Source organism: Mobula birostris, chromosome 5, assembly GCF_030028105.1.
Source record: "Mobula birostris isolate sMobBir1 chromosome 5, sMobBir1.hap1, whole genome shotgun sequence".
Taxonomy (NCBI): Eukaryota; Metazoa; Chordata; class Chondrichthyes; order Myliobatiformes; family Myliobatidae; genus Mobula; species Mobula birostris.
In genome coordinates this window covers 208648425-208668110 of record NC_092374.1, presented here as the reverse complement: position 1 = coordinate 208668110, position 19686 = coordinate 208648425, and the positions used below count along the sequence as shown (strand labels likewise).

The following is a 19686-nucleotide window of genomic DNA, read 5'->3' as shown; positions in this document are numbered from 1 at the left end:
TCAGGACTGGAAAGGAAGGGGAAAGATGCCGGAACAGAAAGTTGGGGAGGTGGGGAAGGAGGATAGCTAAAAGGTGATGGGTGAAGCCAGGTGGGTGGGAAAGATGAAGGAATCTGATACGAGGAGGGTGAACTATAGGAGAAAGGGAAGGAGGAGGGGACCCAGGGAAGGTGATAGGCAGGTAAGAAGTAGTAAGGGGCCAAAATGGGGAATAGAAGAAGAGGGGAGGAGAAGGAATATTTTTTAACCGGAAGAAGAAATTGCTATTCATGTCATCTGGTGGGAGTCTAGGCAGACGGAATATAAGGCGTTGCTCCTCCACCCTAAGGGTGGCCTCATCATGGCACAAGAGGAGGCCACGGGCAAATTGGATGAGCTTAGATGGGCACCACGGCTGGCACAGGCGGGTTGAGTGAAGGGGTTTACTCCCACACTGATGACTATAACTGCATTCAGTCAGTGTCATGCTTCTTTGGTGCCTGTAGAGATACCAACTGAACTGCCACTGGCACAATCTTACAGCATTGAAAAATAACTTCATAATAATTCTGAAAACTGAGTATTCTCTCCATGGATCTGATGACATTCTAACTTAGGCTGTGATATTTTTTATCTGCAGTTAAAATGTGCATTTATCCATATGGTGATATTGCAGTAACAATCGTATCTGCAGTGATGATTTACCTATCCATTGTGGGAATGTGCTTTATCTTTGCAGTAAAGAACAGTAAGTAATGATGCACAGCCAAGGGAAATACCAAGATGTGTTTATCATGATATCTGACTGTAATTTTGACTTGCCCTTCAATTTGCACACAACTGCTTTGAACAAAATATATGGTTTTGGGTTTTTTTAAACAGATTTTTCATTGTGGACAACATTTGTCTCTCCACTGGGACGAGCAATTTTTCCACAACTTACTGCATTTGAGCTCGGCAGGTTTCAGCCCGAAATATCGATTGTACCCTTTTCCAAGGATGCTGCCTGGCCTGTTAAGTTCTTCCTGTGTTTTTGGCACTTTGTGTGTGTTGCTTGGACTTCCAGCATCTGCAGATTTTCTTTTGTTCGTGAGTGGTAGTAGATGGTCGCCTCTCTGACTGGAGGTCTGTGACTAGTGGAGTGCCGCAGGAATCTGTGCTGGGTCTGTTGTTTTTCATCTATGTCAGTGATCTGGATGATAACGTGATTAACTGGATCAGCAAATTTGCGGATGATACTGGGGGTGTAGTGGACAGCGAGGAAGGCTGGCAGAGCTTGCAGTGGAATCTGGACAAGCTTTAAAAAAATGGGTTGAGAGATGGCAGATGGAACTTAATGCAGACAAGTACAAGGTGTTGCACTTCAGTAAGACCAACCAGGGTAGGTCTTGCACAGTGAAAGGGCATTGAGGAGCGTGGTAGAACAAAGGGATCTGGAAATACAGGTCCATACTCCATTGAAAGTGGCAGCACAGGTTGACAGGTCATTAAGAAGGCTTTTGACACATTGAGCTTCATAATCAAAGTGAGTGCAGGAGTTGGGATGTTATGTTGAAGTTGTATACATAATTTAGATTATTATGCATAGTCTTGGTTACCTACCTACAGGAAAAATGTAAATGTGGTGAAAGAATACAGAAAATTTACGAGGATATTGCTGAGATGGAGGACCTGAGTTATGAGAAAAGATTGAATAGTTTAGGGCTTTATCCCTTAGAACACAAGGCTGAGAGATGATTTGAGAGAGGGATACAAAATTATGAGGATTATAGATAGGGTAAATGCAAGCAGGCTTTTTCCAGTGAGGTAGGGTGGGACTACAACTAGAGGTCATGAGTTAAGGGTGAAAGGTAAAAAGTTTAATAGGAGCATGAGAGGAAAGCTTTTCACTCAGCTGGATCCAGTGAGTGTGGACCGAGCTGCTGTGAAAGTGGTGCATTGGAACTTGATTTAAACGTTTAAGGGAAGTTTGGATAGGTACATGAATAGTTGAGATATGGAGGGCTATGATCTAGGTGCGGGTTGATGGGACTAGGCAGTTTTTAAATGATTTGCACAGACTAGATGGGCCGACTTCTGTGCTGTATGTTTCTATGACTCTTTGCTGTTTCTTTGCATTCTATTATGGAAACAAGTCAATGTCAACTGCCTGATACCTGTCTCTAATACAGTGTAAAGTAGCTGTAATGTCAACTACCCAGTGCCTGTCTCTAATTACGGTTCATTATATACCACCCAATCCAGTATAGCTGATCCCCTAGTAGGCTCAATGACAAACTGCTCTAAAAAGCCATCTCGTAAGCATTCAACAAACTCACTCTCTTGAGATCCAATCAACTTGCATGTTAAAACCTCCCATGACTACCATAACATTGCCCTTTTGACTCGCCTTTTCTATTTTCTGTTGTGACCTGTGGTACACCTCGCAGCCAGTGTTGGAAGGCCTGTATATAACTGCCATCAACGTCCTTTTACCCTTGCAGTTTCTTAACTCAACACACAAGGAATTAACATCTTCTGTTCCTATGTCACATCCTTCTACTGATTTGATGCCATTCTTTACTAGTGCATGGAGTAAAGCCAGATCTAACGTATAAAGAGGCTTTGAGGAAAGGAAAGCAGAATAAAGGGTGTAAAGATAGTAAGGTAGAAGGGCTAAAATGCGTGTACTTCAATGCAAGAAGCATCAGGAACAAAGCTGATGAACTGAGAGCTTGGATACATACATGGAATTATGATGTAGTGGCCATTACAGAGACTTGGCTGGCACCAGGGCAGGAATGGATTCTCAATATTCCTGGATTTCAGTGTTTTAAAAGGGAAAGAGAGGGTGGAAAAGGAGAGGAGGGGTGGCATTACTGGTCAGGGATACTACTACAGCTACAGAAAGGGTGGGTAATGTAGCAGGATCCTCTTTTGAGTCAATATGGGTGGAAGTCAGGAACAGGATGGGAGCAGTTACTCTATTGGGGGTATTCTATAGGCCCCCGGTAGCAGCAGAGATACAGAGGAGCAGATTGGGAGGCAGATTTTGGAAAGGTACAAAAATAACGGGGTTGTTATCATGGGTGACTTTAATTTCCCTAATATTGATTGGCACCTGATTAGTTCCAAGGATTTAGATGGGGCAGAGTTTGTTAAGTGTGTCCAGGACGGATTCCTGTCACAGTATGTGGACAGACCGACCAGTTGGAATGCCATACTAGATCTAGTACTAGGTAATGAACCGGGTCAGGTCACAGATCTCTCAGTAGGTGAGCATCTGGGGGTCATTGACCACCGCTCCCTGGCCTTTAGCATTATCATGGAAAAGGATAGAATCAGAGAGGACAGGAAAATTTTTAATTGGGGAAAGGCAAATTATGAGGCTATAAGGCTAGAACTTGCGGGTGTGAATTGGGATGATGATTTTGCAGGGAAATGTACTATGGACATGTGGTCGATGTTTAGAGATCTCTTGCAGGATGTTGGGGATAAATTTGTCCCGGTGAGGAAGATAAAAAATGGTAGGGTGAAGGAACCATGGATGACAAGTGAGGTGGAAAATCTAGTCAGGTGGAAGAAGGCAGCATACATGAGGTTTAGGAAGCAAGGAAGAGTTGGGTTTATTGAGGAATATAGGGCAGCAAGAAAGGAGCTTAAGAAGGGGCTGAGGAGAGCAAGAAGGGGGCATGAGAAGGCCTTGGCGAGTAGGGTAAAGGAAAACACAAATGCATTCTTCAATTATGTGAAGAACAAAAGGATGACAGGAGTGAAGGTAGGACCGATTAGAGATAAAGGTGGGAAGATGTGCCTGAGGCTGTGGAAGTGAGCGAGGTCCTCAATGAATACTTCTCTTCAGTATTCACCAATGAGAGGGAACTTGATGATGGTGAGGACAATATGAGTGAGGTTGATGTTCTGGAGCATGTTGATATTAAGGGAGAGGAGGTGTTGGAGTTGTTAAAATACATTAGGACGGAAAAGTCCCCAGAGTCTGACAGAATATTCCTCAGGCTGCTCCACGAGGCGAGGGAAGAGATTGCTGAGCCTCTGGCTAGGATCCTTATGTTCTCGTTGTCCACGGGAATGTTTGTCCTTCCAAAGTTTACCACTTTGCGGGAGGCGAATGTTGTCCCCTTGTTCAAAAAAGGTAGTAGGGATAGTCCGGGTAAATATAGACCAGTGAGCCTTATGTCTGTGGTGGGAAAGCTGTTGGAAAAGATTCTTAGAGATAGGATCTATAGGCATTTAGAGAATCATGGCTTTGTGAAGGGCAAATCGTGTCTAACAAGCCTGATAGAGTTCTTTGAAGAGGTGACCAGGCATATAGATGAGGGTAGTGCAATGGATGTGATCTATATGGAATTTAGTAAGGCATTTGACAAGGTTCCACACGGTAGGCTTATTCAGAAAGTCAGAAGGCATGGGATCCAGGGAAGTTTGGCCAGGTGGATTCAGAATTAGCTTGCCTGCAGAAGGCAGAGGGTCATGGAGGAGGAAGTACATTCGGATTGGAGGGTTGTGACTCGTGGTGTCCCACAAGGAATTTTTCTGGGACCTATACTTTTTGTGACATATTAATGACCTGCATGTGGGGGTACAAGGGTGGGTTGGCAAGTTTGTAGATGACACAAAGGTTGGTGGTGTTGTAGATAGTGTAGAGGATTGTCGAAGATTGCAGAGAGACATTGATAGGATGCAGAAGTGAGCTAAGAAGTGGCAGATGGAGTTCAACCCAGAGAAATATGAGGTGGTACACTTTGGAAGGACAAACTCCAAGGCAGAGTACAAAGTAAATGGCAGGATACTTGGTAGTGTGGAGGAGCAGAGGGATCTCAGGGTACATGTCCACAGATCCCTGAAAGTTGCCTCACAGGTAGATAGGGTAGTTAAGAAAGCTTATAGGGTGTTAGCTTTCATAAGTTAAGGGATAGAGTTTTAGAATCGCGATGTAATGGTGCAGCTCTATAAAACTCTGGTTAGGCCACACTTGGAGTACTGTGTCCAGTTCTGGTCGCCTCACTATAGGAAGGATGTGGAAGCATCGGAGAGGGTACAGAGGAGATTTACCAGGATGCTGCCTGGTTTCGAGAGTATGCATTATGATCAGAGATTAAGGGAGCTAAGGCTTTACTCTTTGGAGAGGAGGAGGATGAGAGGAGACATGTAAGAGGTGTACAAGATAATAAGAGGAATAGATAGAATGGATAGCCAGCGCCTCTTCCCCAGGGCACCACTGCTCAATACAAGAGGACATGGCTTTAAGGTAAGGGGTGGGAAGTTCAAGGGGGATATTAGGGGAAGGTTTTTTACTCAGAGAGTGGTTGGTGCGTGGAATGCACTGCCTGAGTCAGTGGTGGAGGCAGATACACTAGTGAAGTTTAAGAGACTACTAGACAGGTATATGGAGGAATTTAAGGTGGGGGGTTATATGGGAGGCAGGGTTTGAGGGTCGGCACAATATTGTGGGCCGAAGGGCCTGTACTGTGCTGTACTATTCTATGTTCTATCTTATCTATCCCTTTCAAAATTTTGTATGTTTCTATAAGATCCCCTCTCATTCTTCTGAACTCCAGAGAGTATAGTCCCAGGCGACTCAATCTCTCCTCATAGGTTAACCCCTTCATCTCTGGAATCAACCTGGTGAACCTCCTCTGCACTGCCTCCAAAGCCAGTATATCCTTCCTCAAGTATGGAGACCAGAACTGCACACAGTACTCCAGGTGCGGCCTCACCAGTACCCTGTATAGTTGCAGCATGATCTCCCTGCTCTTGAATTCAATCCCTCTGGCAATGAAGGCCTACATTCCGTTTGCCTTTCTAATAACCTGTTGTACCTGCAAGCCAACTTTTTGTGATTCATGCACAAGCACTCCCAAGTCCCTCTGCACAACAGCCGTCTTTCACCATTTAAATAAGAATCTGCTCTTCTATTATTCCTTCCAAATGTTGTCTGTGTGACTGTGATTGTCCTAATGGACAAGTGTTGCTTGTGTGACTGGGTATAGGTTTGTGTGTCCCTGTAGCAACTGGCTGTGTTGGATTTCATAGTTTTGTTCCGGAATCCTCTGTAAGGAGACTCTGGACATTCTCCCCATGTGTTTTCTCTGGGTGTTCCCGTATCCTCCCAGACACCAGAGACATACCTGATAGGTTAACTAGTTAGTAAATTATCCGGTGATTATGTTAGGCTTAATTGGGATTGTTGGGGGTTTCTGGGCGATTCGACTCAAAGTGTCCTGAAAGGCCAATTCCATGCTTATATTTAAATAAATATCAGTGTTCCCGGGATTAATAAAGTATGACTACTACTACTAGTCTTCATACAGTATAGAAATAGTGCATCTGCCTGCTTCCTCGTCTCGGGCTCATGGAGACTCTAAACTTGAACTAGTAAACAAGTCTGAACTTCACTTTCAATTATCTGCCTTTTTGTGTTATTATCAGTGCAGACATGGACACTTACAAGAAGAACAAGTCGACTTTGGTCAAAATAAGAGCTTTGCCAGCTTCAGAAATTTACACAGTTTCCAGGTAATGTTTAACCAACGAGAGACCTATGAAAACATGGCAAACCCCTCTTCAACCACCCCCCCACTCCTAACCAATCCTCCCCCCTCAGCCCATCTACCCCGTCGCCTCCCTCTCCGCCCCCCTCCGTCACCTCCCTCTTCCCCCTCTTTTGCCCCCATCTGCCAGCCGTTCCCTCCCCCTTTAGACAGTATGTCTGCTCATTGATGCAAATATCAAAGTAAAGTAAAGGCATCCGTTAGTCTTGCGAGACCATGGATCTGCGCCTGGAAAGTCTTCACTCTCCAGGGCGCAGGCCTGGGCAAGGTTGTATGGAAGACCAGCAGTTGCCCACGCTGCAAGTTTCCTCTCTCCACGACACCAATGTTGTCCATGGGAAGGGCATTAGGACCCATACAGCTTGGCACCAGTGTCATTGCAGAGCAATGTGTGATTAAGTGTCTTGCTCAAGGACAGAACACGTTCCCTCGGCTGGGGCTCGAACTCACGACCTTGAGATCGCTAGTCCAATGCCTTAACCACTTGGCCACATATCAAATGGTAAGGAAAACAAAACACATCCAGTGAGTAATGGTTCAGTGGACAAAACGGCTTGTTCATGAAAGAGGTCAGAGGAGAATGGCCAGACTGCTTGAGGCTGACAGCAAGGTGGCATTAACTGAAATAATTCATATCCATACAAAAAGGAACAGAATTAGGCCATTTGGTCCATCGATTCTGCCCCACCATTCAATCATGGCTGATCCCTTTCTCCTCCTCTTCAGCCTCACTCCCCAGACTTCTCACTGTAACCTTTCAAGAACCGATCATGCTTTGCCTTAAATACACCCAAATATCTGGCCACCACACCTGCCCATGGTAATAAATGCCACAAGTTCGCCACCCTCTGGCTAAAGAAATTTCTCCGCATCTCTGTTTTAAATGGACACCCCTCTATCCTGAGGCTGTGCCCTCTTGTCCCAGACTCTCCCAACATGGGAGACCTCCTTTCCACATTTACTGTCTATGCCTTTCAACATTTGTAAGGTTTCAATGAGATCCCCCTTCATACTTATAAGTTCCAGAGCCATCAAACGTTCCTCATTTGATAACCTTTTCATTCCTGGAATCATCCTTGTGAACCTCCTCTGGACCCTCTCCAATGCTAGCATATCTTTTCTAAGATGAGGGGCCTAAAACTGTTCACATTGCTCAAGGTGAGGCCTCACCAGTGCCTTATAAAGCCTCAGCATCACATCCTTGCTCTTGTATTCCAGACCTCTCCAGATAAATGCTAACATGGCATTTGCCTCCCTCACCACCAACTCAGTTTGCAAGTTAACCTTTAGGGTGTTCTGCACAAGGACTCCCAAGTCTATCTGCATCTCAGTCTCCTGGATTTTCTCAACACAAAGTACTCTGCAGATGCTGGAGTCAAAGCAACACTCACAAAACGGCATGAACATTGAATTCTCCAACTTCTGGCAATTTCCTTCCCCCATCCTAGTTTCACTCTGCCCCCTCCCCCAGCTGCCTATCACCTCCCTCATGGTTCCGCCTCGTTCTACTACCCATTGTGTTTTCCCCTATTCCTTCTTCACCTTTCCTGCCTATCACCTCCCTGCTTCCCCTCCCCCACCCCTTTATCATTCCCCTTACTGGTTTTTCACCTGGAACCTACCAGCCTTCTCCTTCCCACCCTCCCCCCACCTTCTTTACAGGGCCTCTGCCTCCTCCCTCTACAGTCCTGACGAAGGGTCTCAGCCCGAAACATTGATGTTTTTTTTTCACGGATGCTGCCCGACCTCCAGCGTTTTGTGCGTTCTCCTGGATTTTCTCCCTGTTTAGAAGATATTCTGCACATTTATTTCTACTACCAAAGTGCATGACCATACATTTTCCAACATTGTATTTAGTTTGCCACTTTCTTGCCAATTCTCCTAAACTGACTAAGCCTTTCTGCAGCCTACGTGTTTCCTCAACACTACCTGCCTCTCCACTAGTCTTCGAATCATCTGCAAACTTGGCAAAAAAGCCATCTATTCCATCATCCAAATCATTGATATACAGCATGAAAAGAAACTGTCCCAACACTGACCCCTACGGAACACCACTAGTCACTGGCAGCCAACCAGAAAAGAATCCTATTGTTCACACTTGCTGCCTCCTCCCAATTAGCCAATGCTCTAATCATGTTAGTAACTTTCCTATGAAGCCATAGACTCTTAACTTGGTAAGCAGCCTCATGTGTGGCACCTTGTCAAAGGCCTTCTATATGTTCAAATATACAGCATCTACTACATCCCCTTTATCTATCCTATGTGTAATCTCCTCACACAATTCCAACAGATTTGTCAGGCAAGATTTTCCCTTAAGGAAACTATACTGAGCTTGTTCTGCCTTCTGCATCACCAAGTACTCCATAACCTTGTGCTTAACAATTGACTCTGACATCTTCCCAACCACTGAAGTTAGGCTAACTGGTCTATAAATTCCTTTCTGCTACCTTCCTTAAAGAGTGGAGTGACATTTGCAATTTTCCAGTCCGTGCCAGAGTCCAATGAGTTTTGAGAGATCATTACTAATGCCTCCACAATCAGAACCCTAGGGTGGAGTTCATCTGGCCCAGGTGACTCATGTACTCTTGGGTCTTTCAACTTTTTGAGTGCCTTCTTCCTTATAGTAGTAACTGCACTCAGCACAGTCTGTGGGGATTGGTGATAACGTATCCTCTTCACTGACGACAAACACTGCTGTACCTCAGGAATGTGTGCTTAGCCCACTGCTCTACTCTCTGACTGTGTGGCTGGGCATAGCTCAAATACCATCTATAAATTTGCTGCCCTGGGTATGACTCTAAACTGCAACCGGTGATGAGGCTGTGACTGGGGACTTTCAGAGCTTTGGGGAAAGTGGAGTTACCCCTTAGTCATTCATTGCTCCCAGGGCCGCTCTGACCCGGAACGATAGCACCTGTGAGGAATCCTGCTCAGGATTTGAGCGAAGGCCAACGGCAGATCCGGCAGGTTCAGTAACTGAACTTATGACGGAGAAGGCGGATGAGCTACGCCCTCAAATAACAATGGCGATAATACAGGCAGATGAACATTTGGGAAGAGAAGTGGCGATTTCTTCATTCGCCCAATGGAAGGCAATAGAAAATCACCATTGCTAGATACTTGGTTTCCTAGAATCTATATGCTCAGAAAACCATGGTCAAACTCTCAAAATGTATTGCACAACAACAGCGTCAAGAGGATCTTCAAGACAATTCTGAAGATGTTTCGCTCGGTAGGGTTGATTCTGGGCAGCGGGGGATCCCCGACCGTCATCAAGCTACTGCTCATAAAATTCAAGTCACACAAAAGAAAATTGTTGCCACTTGGAATGTAAGAACCCCATATCAAGCAGGAAAATTGGACAATGTGATAAATGACTCAAACAAGAGGAATTCTGCAGATGCTGGAAATTCAAGCAACACACATCAAAGTTGCTGGTGAACACAGCAGACCAGGCAGCATCTCTAGGAAGAGGTACAGTCGACGTTTCAGGCTAAGACCCTTTGTCAGGACGTGATAAATGAAATGGAAGGACTAAAAATTAACATCATAGGAATTAGTGAAGTTCGTCGGAAGGTGCTGGAACATGTCAGAATAGAAATAAAACACTAATTTATTTGGATAGTCAGAGGCTTTTCTGGGTAGTCAGTAGCTTTTTTCCCAGGGCTGAAATGATTGCCACAAGAGGATACAGGTTTAAGGTGCTGGGAAGTAGGTACAGAGGAGATGTCAGGGTTAAGTTTTTTTATGCAGAGAGTGGTGAGTGCGTGGAATGGGCTGCCAGCAATGGTGGTGGAGGTGGATATGATAAGCTCTTTTAAGAGACTTTTGGATACGTACATGGAGCTTAGAAAAATAGAGGGCTATGGGTAAGCCTAGTAATTTCTAAGGTAGGGACATGTTCGGCACAACTTTGTGGGCTGAAGGTTTGTGCTGTAGGTTTCCTATGTTTCTATTAAGTGTTTTAGGACACTGGGCAATATCAGAAAGAGTGTTCCTTGTTAAATTCAGAGGACAACCATTTGATTTAGCAATTATACAGGTATATGCACCAACAACAGATGGAACAAATGAGGATATAGATAAATTCTATGAAGAGCTTGAACAAGCAAAGAATGGATGCAAATCTCAAGATATTGTTATTGTCATGGGAGATCTAAATGCTAAAGTAGGACAAGGTGTTGATGGAAATACCATAGGAAAATTTGGACTAGGGGAAAGAAATGAAAGAGGCGAGAAATGGGTAGAATGGTGCAAGATGAATAATCAGGTCATTATGAATACTTACTTTAAAGAGCATCCAAGATGCTTGTGGACCTGGAAAAGTCCAGGTGATAACACAAGAAATCCAATTGACTTTATTACTATAAACCAAAGATTTAGAAACTCAGTGACTCAATGCAAAACATATCCAGGTGCAGACTGTAATAGTGACCATAACCCAGTAATATGTCATGTAAAAGTAAAACTTAAAAAACTAAAGAAGCAAAAACCTGAACAATCCCTTGACTACTTGCAAATAATTAAAGAAGAAAATTTGAGACAAAAGTTTACGATTGAAGTAAGGAATCGATTTTAAAGTCTGGAAATAGAATCTGTTGAAGATAATAGCAATCATGTAGAAATGAAGTTTAACTCTCTGAAGGATGCCTTGGTAGAATCAGCAAAGACAGTGATTCCTGAAAAAGAAAAAAGCACAAAGAATAAATCTAGTGGAAGAAAGGAGACTGAAGAAAGCAAAACCTATAGAATATAAGTCTGTAGATAAAAAAGTTAAAAGCTTATGTCAAAAAGCCAAAGAGAATGGTTAAACCAGGAATGTGAGCAAATAGAAAGAATCCCTATTACTGATCCAAAAAGGTTCCATCAACAAATCAAGAATATCACTGGTAAAAAGCTCCTCTGTTCTTCAGGTGGATATTTGAAAGCAAAGGACGGTACCATTATCATGGAAAAAGATGAGATTATGAACAGACGGACTGAGTTTATTCAGGAATTGTTTGAGGACAATCGAGGTGAAAAACTAGAAATTAAGAAGAACATTGAAGGTCCAAGTATTTTAAAATCTAAAGCTTGTAATGCAATAAATAAGATGAGGAAATGAAAGGCAGCAGGTCCTGATGAATTAGTGATAGAACAAATTATCACCTTTGAAAATTATGGAATTGAAAAACTTACTGATTTAATCAATGACATTTATGAGACCGGAATAATACCAGAAGAGATGGAAAAAATCAGTATTTATCACTCTTGCTAAGAAACCTGGAGCAATAGAATGTGAATTAATAGGACCATAAGTTTAATGAGTCATATCACTAAGATACTTCCAAGAATTTTGATGACAAGAGCTAAAAGTAAAATACAAGGACTGAGTTTATTCAGGAATTGTTTGAAGATGATCGAGGCGAAAAACCAGAAATTAAGAAGAACATTGAAGGTCCAAGTATTTTAAAATCTAAAGCTTGTAACGCAATAAATAAGATGAAGAAAGGAAAGGCAGCAGGTCCTGATGAATTAGTGATAGAACAAATTATCGCCTTTGAAAATTATGGAATTGAAAAACTTATTGATTTAATCAATGACATTTATGAGACCGGAATAATACCAGAAGAGATGGAAAAAATCAGTATTTATCACTCTTGCTAAGAAACCTGGAGCAATAGAATGTGAATTAATAGGACCATATGTTTAATGAGTCATATCACTAAGATACTTCCAAGAATTTTGATGACAAGAGCTAAAAGTAAAATACAAGGTGAACTAGGTAAAGAACAATGTGGTTTTGTGAAAGACAAAGGTACAAGAAACGCAATATTGATGTTAAGGATACTATCAGAACGAGCTATTCAAGTGCAAAAAGGTTTGTTTGTTTTTATCAACTACACAAAAGCTTTTGATAAAGTGAAGCACAATAAGTTATTTGAAATATTACAGGAGACTCTAGATTTAGATTCGAAAGACCTCCGCCTAATCAGAAATCTGTACTGGGAACAAACTGCCGTTGTAAGAATAGATGGAGAAGTGAGTCAGTTTATGAAAATCAAGAGAGGCGTTAGACAAGGGTGTGTTTTCTCCCCTGATTTATTTAATGTGTATAGTGAAACAATATTACAAAAAATAAGAAACATCTTGGGAATCAAAGTTGGCGGTGAAAACATCAATAATTTCAGATATGCGAATGACCCTGTGTTAATTGCAAGTACGGAGGAAGAACTACAAAACTTAATTGATATAGTTCTTGAAGAAAGTGCAAAAATGGGTCTATCTATCAATTACAAAAAGACAGAATGTATGGTGATATCCAAAAAGAAGGAGAATCCTATCTGCAGGCTGAAAATAAACGGGGAAGACATAAAACAAGTACAGAACCTTTGCAACTGAGGAAGCTGGGTGACATCAGATGGCAGGTGCAACATGGACATCAAAAGAAGAATAGGGATGGCAAAAGACACCTTTACGAGAATGAAGAGTATACTGACCAACACTAAACTAGGCATTACAATCTGCCTCAGAGTACTGAAATGTTACATTTATCTGGTTATGATATATGGCTCAGAATGTTGGACAATATCTAGTAACATGAGGAAATGAATTGAAGGAGCAGAGATGTGGTTTTTCAGGAGGATGCAAAGAATATCATGGATGAAACAAATATCTAACGAGGATGTCATGAACAGAGCAAACCCAAAAAGAGAAATAATGTATGAGATCATGAAAAGGCAACGTAACTTCATTGGACATGTGATTAGGAAAGAGGAGTTAGAATCCACGGTAATTATGGGAAAGATTGAAGGGAAGAAAGCAAGAGGAAGGCAAAGACAAATGATGATGGAGACAGCAGACAGAGAACTGGAAATGAATACCAATGAATTGATCCACTTGACCCGAAACAGGAGTGTGTGGGCCATGGCAGTCAAAGCTCAAACTGGGCACGGCACCTGATGATGATGAAATTAGCTGACGATACAACCATTGTTGGTAGAATCTCAGGTGGTGACGAGAGGGTGTACAGGAGTGAGACATGCTAACTAGTGGAGTGGTGTCGCAGCAACAACCTGGCACTCAATGTCAATAAGATGAAAGAGCTGATTGAGGACTTCAGGAAGGGTAAGACAAAGAAATACATACCAATCCTCAGAGGGATCAGAAGTGGAGAGAGTGAGCAGTTTCAAGTTCCTGGGTATCAAGATCTCTGAGGATCTAACCTGGTCCCAACACACTGAAGTAGTCATAAAGAAGGCAAGACAGCGGCTATACTTTATTAGGAGTTCGAAGCGATTTGGCATGTCAACAAAAATACTCAAAAACTTCTATAGTTGTACTGTGGAGAGCATTCTGACAGGCTGCATCACTGTCTGGTATGGAGGGGCTACTGCACAGGACCGAAAGAAGCTGCAGAGGGTTGTAAATCTAGTCAGCTCCATCTTGGGCACTAGCCTACAAAGTACCCAGGACATCTTTAGGGAGCGGTGTCTCAGAAAGGCAACATCCATTATTAAAGACCTCCAGCACCCAGGGCATGCCCTTTTCTCACTGTTACAGCAGGTAGGAACTACAGAGGCCTGAAGGTACACACTCAGTGATTCAGGAACAGCTTCTTCCCCTCTGCCATTCAATTCCTAAATGGACATTGAATTTTTGGACACTCCTTCACTTTTTTAAAAAGATATACAGTATTTTTGTTTTTGTACGTTTTTTGAATCTATTCAATATACATGATTGATTTACTTGTTTATTTATTATTATTTTTATTTTATTATTTTTCCTCTCTCTGCTAGATTATGTATTGCATTGAACTGCTGCTGCTAAGTTAGCAAATTTCGCGTACATGTTGGTGATAATAAACCTGATTCTGATTCTCTTCCCTCACACTCTTCAACACCTGGCGTACTGCTAGTGTCTTTCACAGTGAAGAGTTATGCAAAATACTCATTTAGTTCAGCAGCCATCTCCTTGGCCCCTGTTGTTTCACCAGCCTCATTTTCTAGTGGTCCTATATCCAGTGTCATCTCTCCTTTTTTTTTATACATTTGTAAAAGCTTTTACTATCCTCTTTGATATTGTTTGTTAGCTTACTTTCATATTTCATCTTTTCCCTCCTAATGATTCTTGTAGTTGCTCTTGCAGGGTTTTAAAAGCCTTCCAATCCCCTTTCTTTCCACAAATTTTTGCTTTGTTGTATGCCCTCTTTTGCTTTTACAATAGCTTTGACTTCCCTTGTCAGCCATGGTTGTAGTATTTTGCCATTTGAATATTTCTTAGTTTTTGGAGTACAGCTATCCTGCTCCTTCCTCATTTTTCCTAGAAACTCATGCCATTGCTGCTCTGTTGTCATCCCCACCAGCATCTCCTTCCAATTTACTTTGGCCAGTTCTGCTCTCATACCACTCCTTTCCTCCACTGAAACACTACTATGTCAAACTTTACTTTCTCCCTATCAAATTTCAAGTTGAACTCAATCACATTGTGATCACTTCTCCTAAGGGTTCTTTTACCTAAAGCCCCCTAATCACCTCCGGTTCATTACATAACACCCAATCCAGTATAGTTGATTCCCCAGTCGGCTCAATGATACTCTGCTGTAAAATGCCGTATTAGGCATTCATTACCAACCTGAGTTTCCCAATCAACATGCATGTTGAAATCTCCCATTACTCTCATATCATTCCCCTTTTGTCTCACCTTTTCTATTTCCTGTTGTAATCTGTGGTCCACATCCCAGCCACTGTTGGGAGGCCTGTATATAACTGCCATCAGGGTCCTTTTACCCTTGCAGTTTCCTAACTCAACCCACAAGGATTCAACTTCTTCTGATCTTATGTCACATCTTTATACTGATTTGATGCCATTCTTTACCGGCAGAGCCAAACTGATACAACCTGTAATCTTGGACATTCAGCTCCCAACTACAACCATCCTTCAGCTATGATTCAATGATGGCCACAACATCATACCCAACAACCTGTAAAAGTGCAACATCATCATCCACCTTATTTCTTATACTCCACACATTGAGATATAACACTTTGTGGGCTGCTTTTGCTACCCTTTTTAATTCTGCATCCCTCATGCACTGATACCCTGCTGGCTGCAATTATGTTCTGTCATCTGCCTGCTCTACCTGACAGTCTGACTGTACGCTATCTTTGCTTTTTTACAATCCATCCTATCCTGAGTCCTTTCACTCCGGTCCCCCTCGGGTTCAGATGCAACCTGTCACTTCTGAACAGGTCAGGTCTCCCCCAGAAGAGATCCCAATGATACAAGAACCTGAAGCCCTGCCTGCTGCACCAGCTTCTCATCTATGCATTAATCTGCCAAATGGTCCTGTTTCTATCCTCACTGCTGCGTGGTACAGGCAGCAATCCAGAAATTACTACCCGGGAGGTTCTGCTTCTCAACTTTCTACCTCGCTCTCTAAATTCTCTTTTCAGGACCTCTTTGCTTTTCCTTCCTATGTCATTGGTACCAATATGTACCAAGACGTCTGCCTGCTTTCCCTCACTCTCCAAAATGTTGTGAATGCAATCCGAGGTGACCCTAATGCTGGCACCTGGGAGGAAAGCTATCATCCCGTGTCCCGTTCGAGTCCACAGAATGTCCTGTCTGTTCCTCTGACTATTGAGTCCCCGATTCATGAGCATATGACTGACTAAAAGATGTAAATCAGTCAGAATATTATAGTAAATGAAAATTTAAAAATAGCTACTGGAATTGGGAACATGGAATGTCAAGGCATTGAGTTCAAAACTCTGGAGTTGTGATGCCCTCTGATTCAGCCGCATCTGGAGTAGGTTGTAGGTAGTAGGTAGGTAGGCAGCTGTCGATCCCAGGGGATTACAGGTTTGCGCCTCTGGTGGACTGTGTCCTCTCCAGGGCGCAAGCCTGGGTAGGAAGATCTGAAGAACCGGCTGTTGCCCATGCAGCAGGTTCCCCCTCTCCACGTCACTGATGTAGTCCAAGGGAAGGGCAAGCGCCAATACAGATTGGTACCAGTGTCGTCACAGAGGATGCCAGAGTGAAGTTGTAAACAACATCAAACTGCCTTAGAGACCCCAGCTCCAGATTTCTTCCTCAGGGTTTACTCCTGAAGCCTTTCCCATTGGTGGGTATGGCTGCAAGGCAGCAGAGTTTAAAATTTGAGTTTTCCTTTTCCTAGGCAGGCTGCCAACAAGGCTGAAAACCCCTGAAGCAACTGGTTTTGAGGCCCGCCTTTGACCCTTCTGTCAGTAAAAACAGTTCCACGGGGCCTAGTGGCTATGCCACATGTGAGGCCAAGAGTTGGACTTGGTTGTCAGAGGCTGTTGGAGTCACACACCATTTAGAGCACTTTATAGTTAGTGGGAGCTTATCCCCACAACCACCCCAGCTATGACAACCTTAGGCTGCATCTAGAGTATAGCTTTATGATGTGGACATGTGGCCAAGTGGTTAAGGCATTGGACTAGCGACCTGAAGGTCGTGAGTTCGAGCCCCAGCCAAGGCAACATGTGTTCTGTCCTTGAACAAGGCACTTAATCACACACTGCTCTGTGACGACACTGGTGCCAAGCTGTATGGGTCCTAATGCCCTTCCCTTGGACAACATCGGTGGTGTGGAGAGGGGAGACTTGCAGCATGGGCAACTGCTGGTCTTCCATACAACCTTGCCCAGGCCTGCGCCCTGGAGAATGAAGACTTTCCAGGTGCAGATCCATGGTCTCACAAGACTGACGGACGCCTTTAATTTAATTAATAGCTTTCAGTTCTGGCTGCCCTCTTATAGGTGAGATCTTGAAGCTGTAGAGGAGATTCACCTAGAGGGCATGTGCTATGAGGAAAGATTTGAAAACTAGGTTGTTTTCTCTAGAGCAGGGACGACTGTGGGGAGATCTGGCAGAATTTTTTCTGATATTATGGGAGGCATAGATAAAGTAGACAGCTAATTTCTTTATCCTAGGGTTCAAGGTCTAATGCTAAAGGTGACTGATACATAGTCTGTTCCTCCTGCACGAGCGGGTACAGTTTTAAACTGGAGCAATGTTATAATTCCATTATTTTAATCAGTGCCTGCTACTGTGATATTTCCAGACAAACACTTGCATCCAGTTCACAGGGGAAGAAAATGCTGAGCGTGTTGAAATGGGAGAGCGAGAGATGGTGGTGGCAACAACAGCAGTTAATGCTGCAGGATCTCTGTCAACTTCAGCTTTGGAAGTGAAGAAGTAAAGATTGTAATTGGATTCCATGCACTGTCATGCAATCTTTCTCAATGTTGATTCTAGTTTAGCTAAGTAAGATTTTTCTCAATTAGATAAAAGATTAAAGTTATTGTCTTTAAAAAATAAAAGTACACTAGACAGGAACTGATAAGGAAAACAAAACACTAAATGTTAGAGACAGTGTTTGCATTTTATAAATATAATATTGTTTGATTTTTAGTGAATTGTTAAATAAATATTAACTGTTGCAGATTATATAGATTTCCAAAGAAGTTGTTTTGTGTCACACCTAATCAACATAAGAACATATATCAGACCAGTCAAGCATTCCACAAGAAGTTGAACTATCTGATCATGCCATCAGCTATGCTTTGCTGCCTCACCCCAAAGACTGGTGCAGAGTTTCTACCTAAAATGTCAACTATTGCTTTCCGTTATTTTTACAGATCGACACGCTGAGTTCCACCACCAAATTGTTTGTTCATCCCGCTTTCTTTGACTTCTCCACAGCCCAAAATTCCTCTCACTAATTTTGAATTTATTCCGTGACTGTCTTGGGTGGAGAATTTCAAAGATTCATTACTCTGTGGTGGAAGAAATTCATTTTATCACGTCCTTTTATCACAGTGGGGGCGCTGGTAGCATACCCAAATGCAAGACAGAAAAACACTGTGAGGTAAACTAAATTGAGTTTGTTGCTCGTTGCAAGGAGAGCAAAGCAAAAGCGGGAAATAGCGTAATACAGCGGTCCCCAACCTCCGGGCCGCGAGGAAACGCTACGATTTGGCGATATGAGTCAGCTGCACCTTTCCTCATTCCCTGTCACGCCCACTGTTGAGCTTGAACGCACACGAGGTCATTACCCGCGCGTCATCCATGTCGGCGCGGGATGGAGATCAACTCCTCGAGCTTGCAAATGACGGCGGGCTGGAAAGTATGTTTGACATAACATCTCTGCCGGCATTCCGGATCAAAGTCAAGGCTAAGTATCCTGAGATAGCCACGAAAGCACTGAAAACATTGCTTCCATTTCCAACATATTGCTGCGAAGCGAAGTTTTCTGCAATGAATGCAGCGAAAACTAAACTGCGGAATAGACTGGACAAAGGATACTCAAAGGGGGTTTGAGTATCGCTGTCTCCCATCACCCCTCGATGGCACAGCCTTGTTGCAGGGAAACAAGCCCAGGCCTCCCACTGATTCAGCGATATTGGTGTGTTGCAATGATTTTATATGTTCATACGGGAAAATATGTGCTGTGTATTTAATATCCAAACGTTACTTAAAATGTTATGATGCCATTGACTTGTAAGTGACTTATATAACCATATATCAATTACGGAACGGAAACAGGCCATCTCTGCCCTTCTAGTCCATGCCGAACGCTACTCTCACCTAGTCCCACCGACCTGCACTCAGCCCATAACCCACCATTCCTTTCCTGTCCATATACCTAACTAGTTTTTCTTTAAATGATAATATCGAACCTGCCTCTACTACTTCTACTGGAAATTCGTTCAACACTTAACTTCAGGCTCCCCTGTCCTCCCCTGATAATTGACTTATGACTATATTCATGCGAGGAAAATATGCACTGTGTTAAATATTAAATTCGTTGGAAAAACCCTTTTAGAAACGAAATTGATTGTATTAGACACATCACCTATATTCCATTCGTGATTAACAGCACCCCCCCACCCCCCCGCCCGGAACAGAATCGCCAAAAACGATTTTTAGGAAAAAAAGTCAGGTACACAGGTGCCCGCGCAAGGCTTCATGGTCATTGTAGTCTTTCTCAGGGTAAACACAACGTATTTGACTTCTACTCTTGTCCGTTGGCAACCCTACCACCCCCGCCCCCGCGCCGGGTCGGCCGGTACGCAGTGCAAAAAAGGTTGGGGACCCCTGATATATAGGCCTCCAAATAGTAGCAGATGTGGGTTGAGATAGTAAAG

At 43.1% G+C, this 19686-nt stretch overlaps 1 protein-coding gene across 1 annotated transcript in view; it reads left to right on the top strand.

The window, feature by feature from the left end:
- LOC140198334 (uncharacterized) overlaps positions 1-18144 on the top strand; it is a 91516-nt gene extending 73372 nt beyond the window's left edge. The window contains exons 8-10 of the mRNA XM_072259430.1: positions 620-727; positions 6409-6495; positions 17601-18144. Coding sequence (XP_072115531.1) covers positions 620-727; positions 6409-6458 — 158 coding nt within the window. The 3' untranslated portion in view covers positions 6459-6495; positions 17601-18144. The remainder of the gene's footprint in view (positions 1-619; positions 728-6408; positions 6496-17600) is intronic.
- Positions 18145-19686: the final 1542 nt, after the last annotated feature.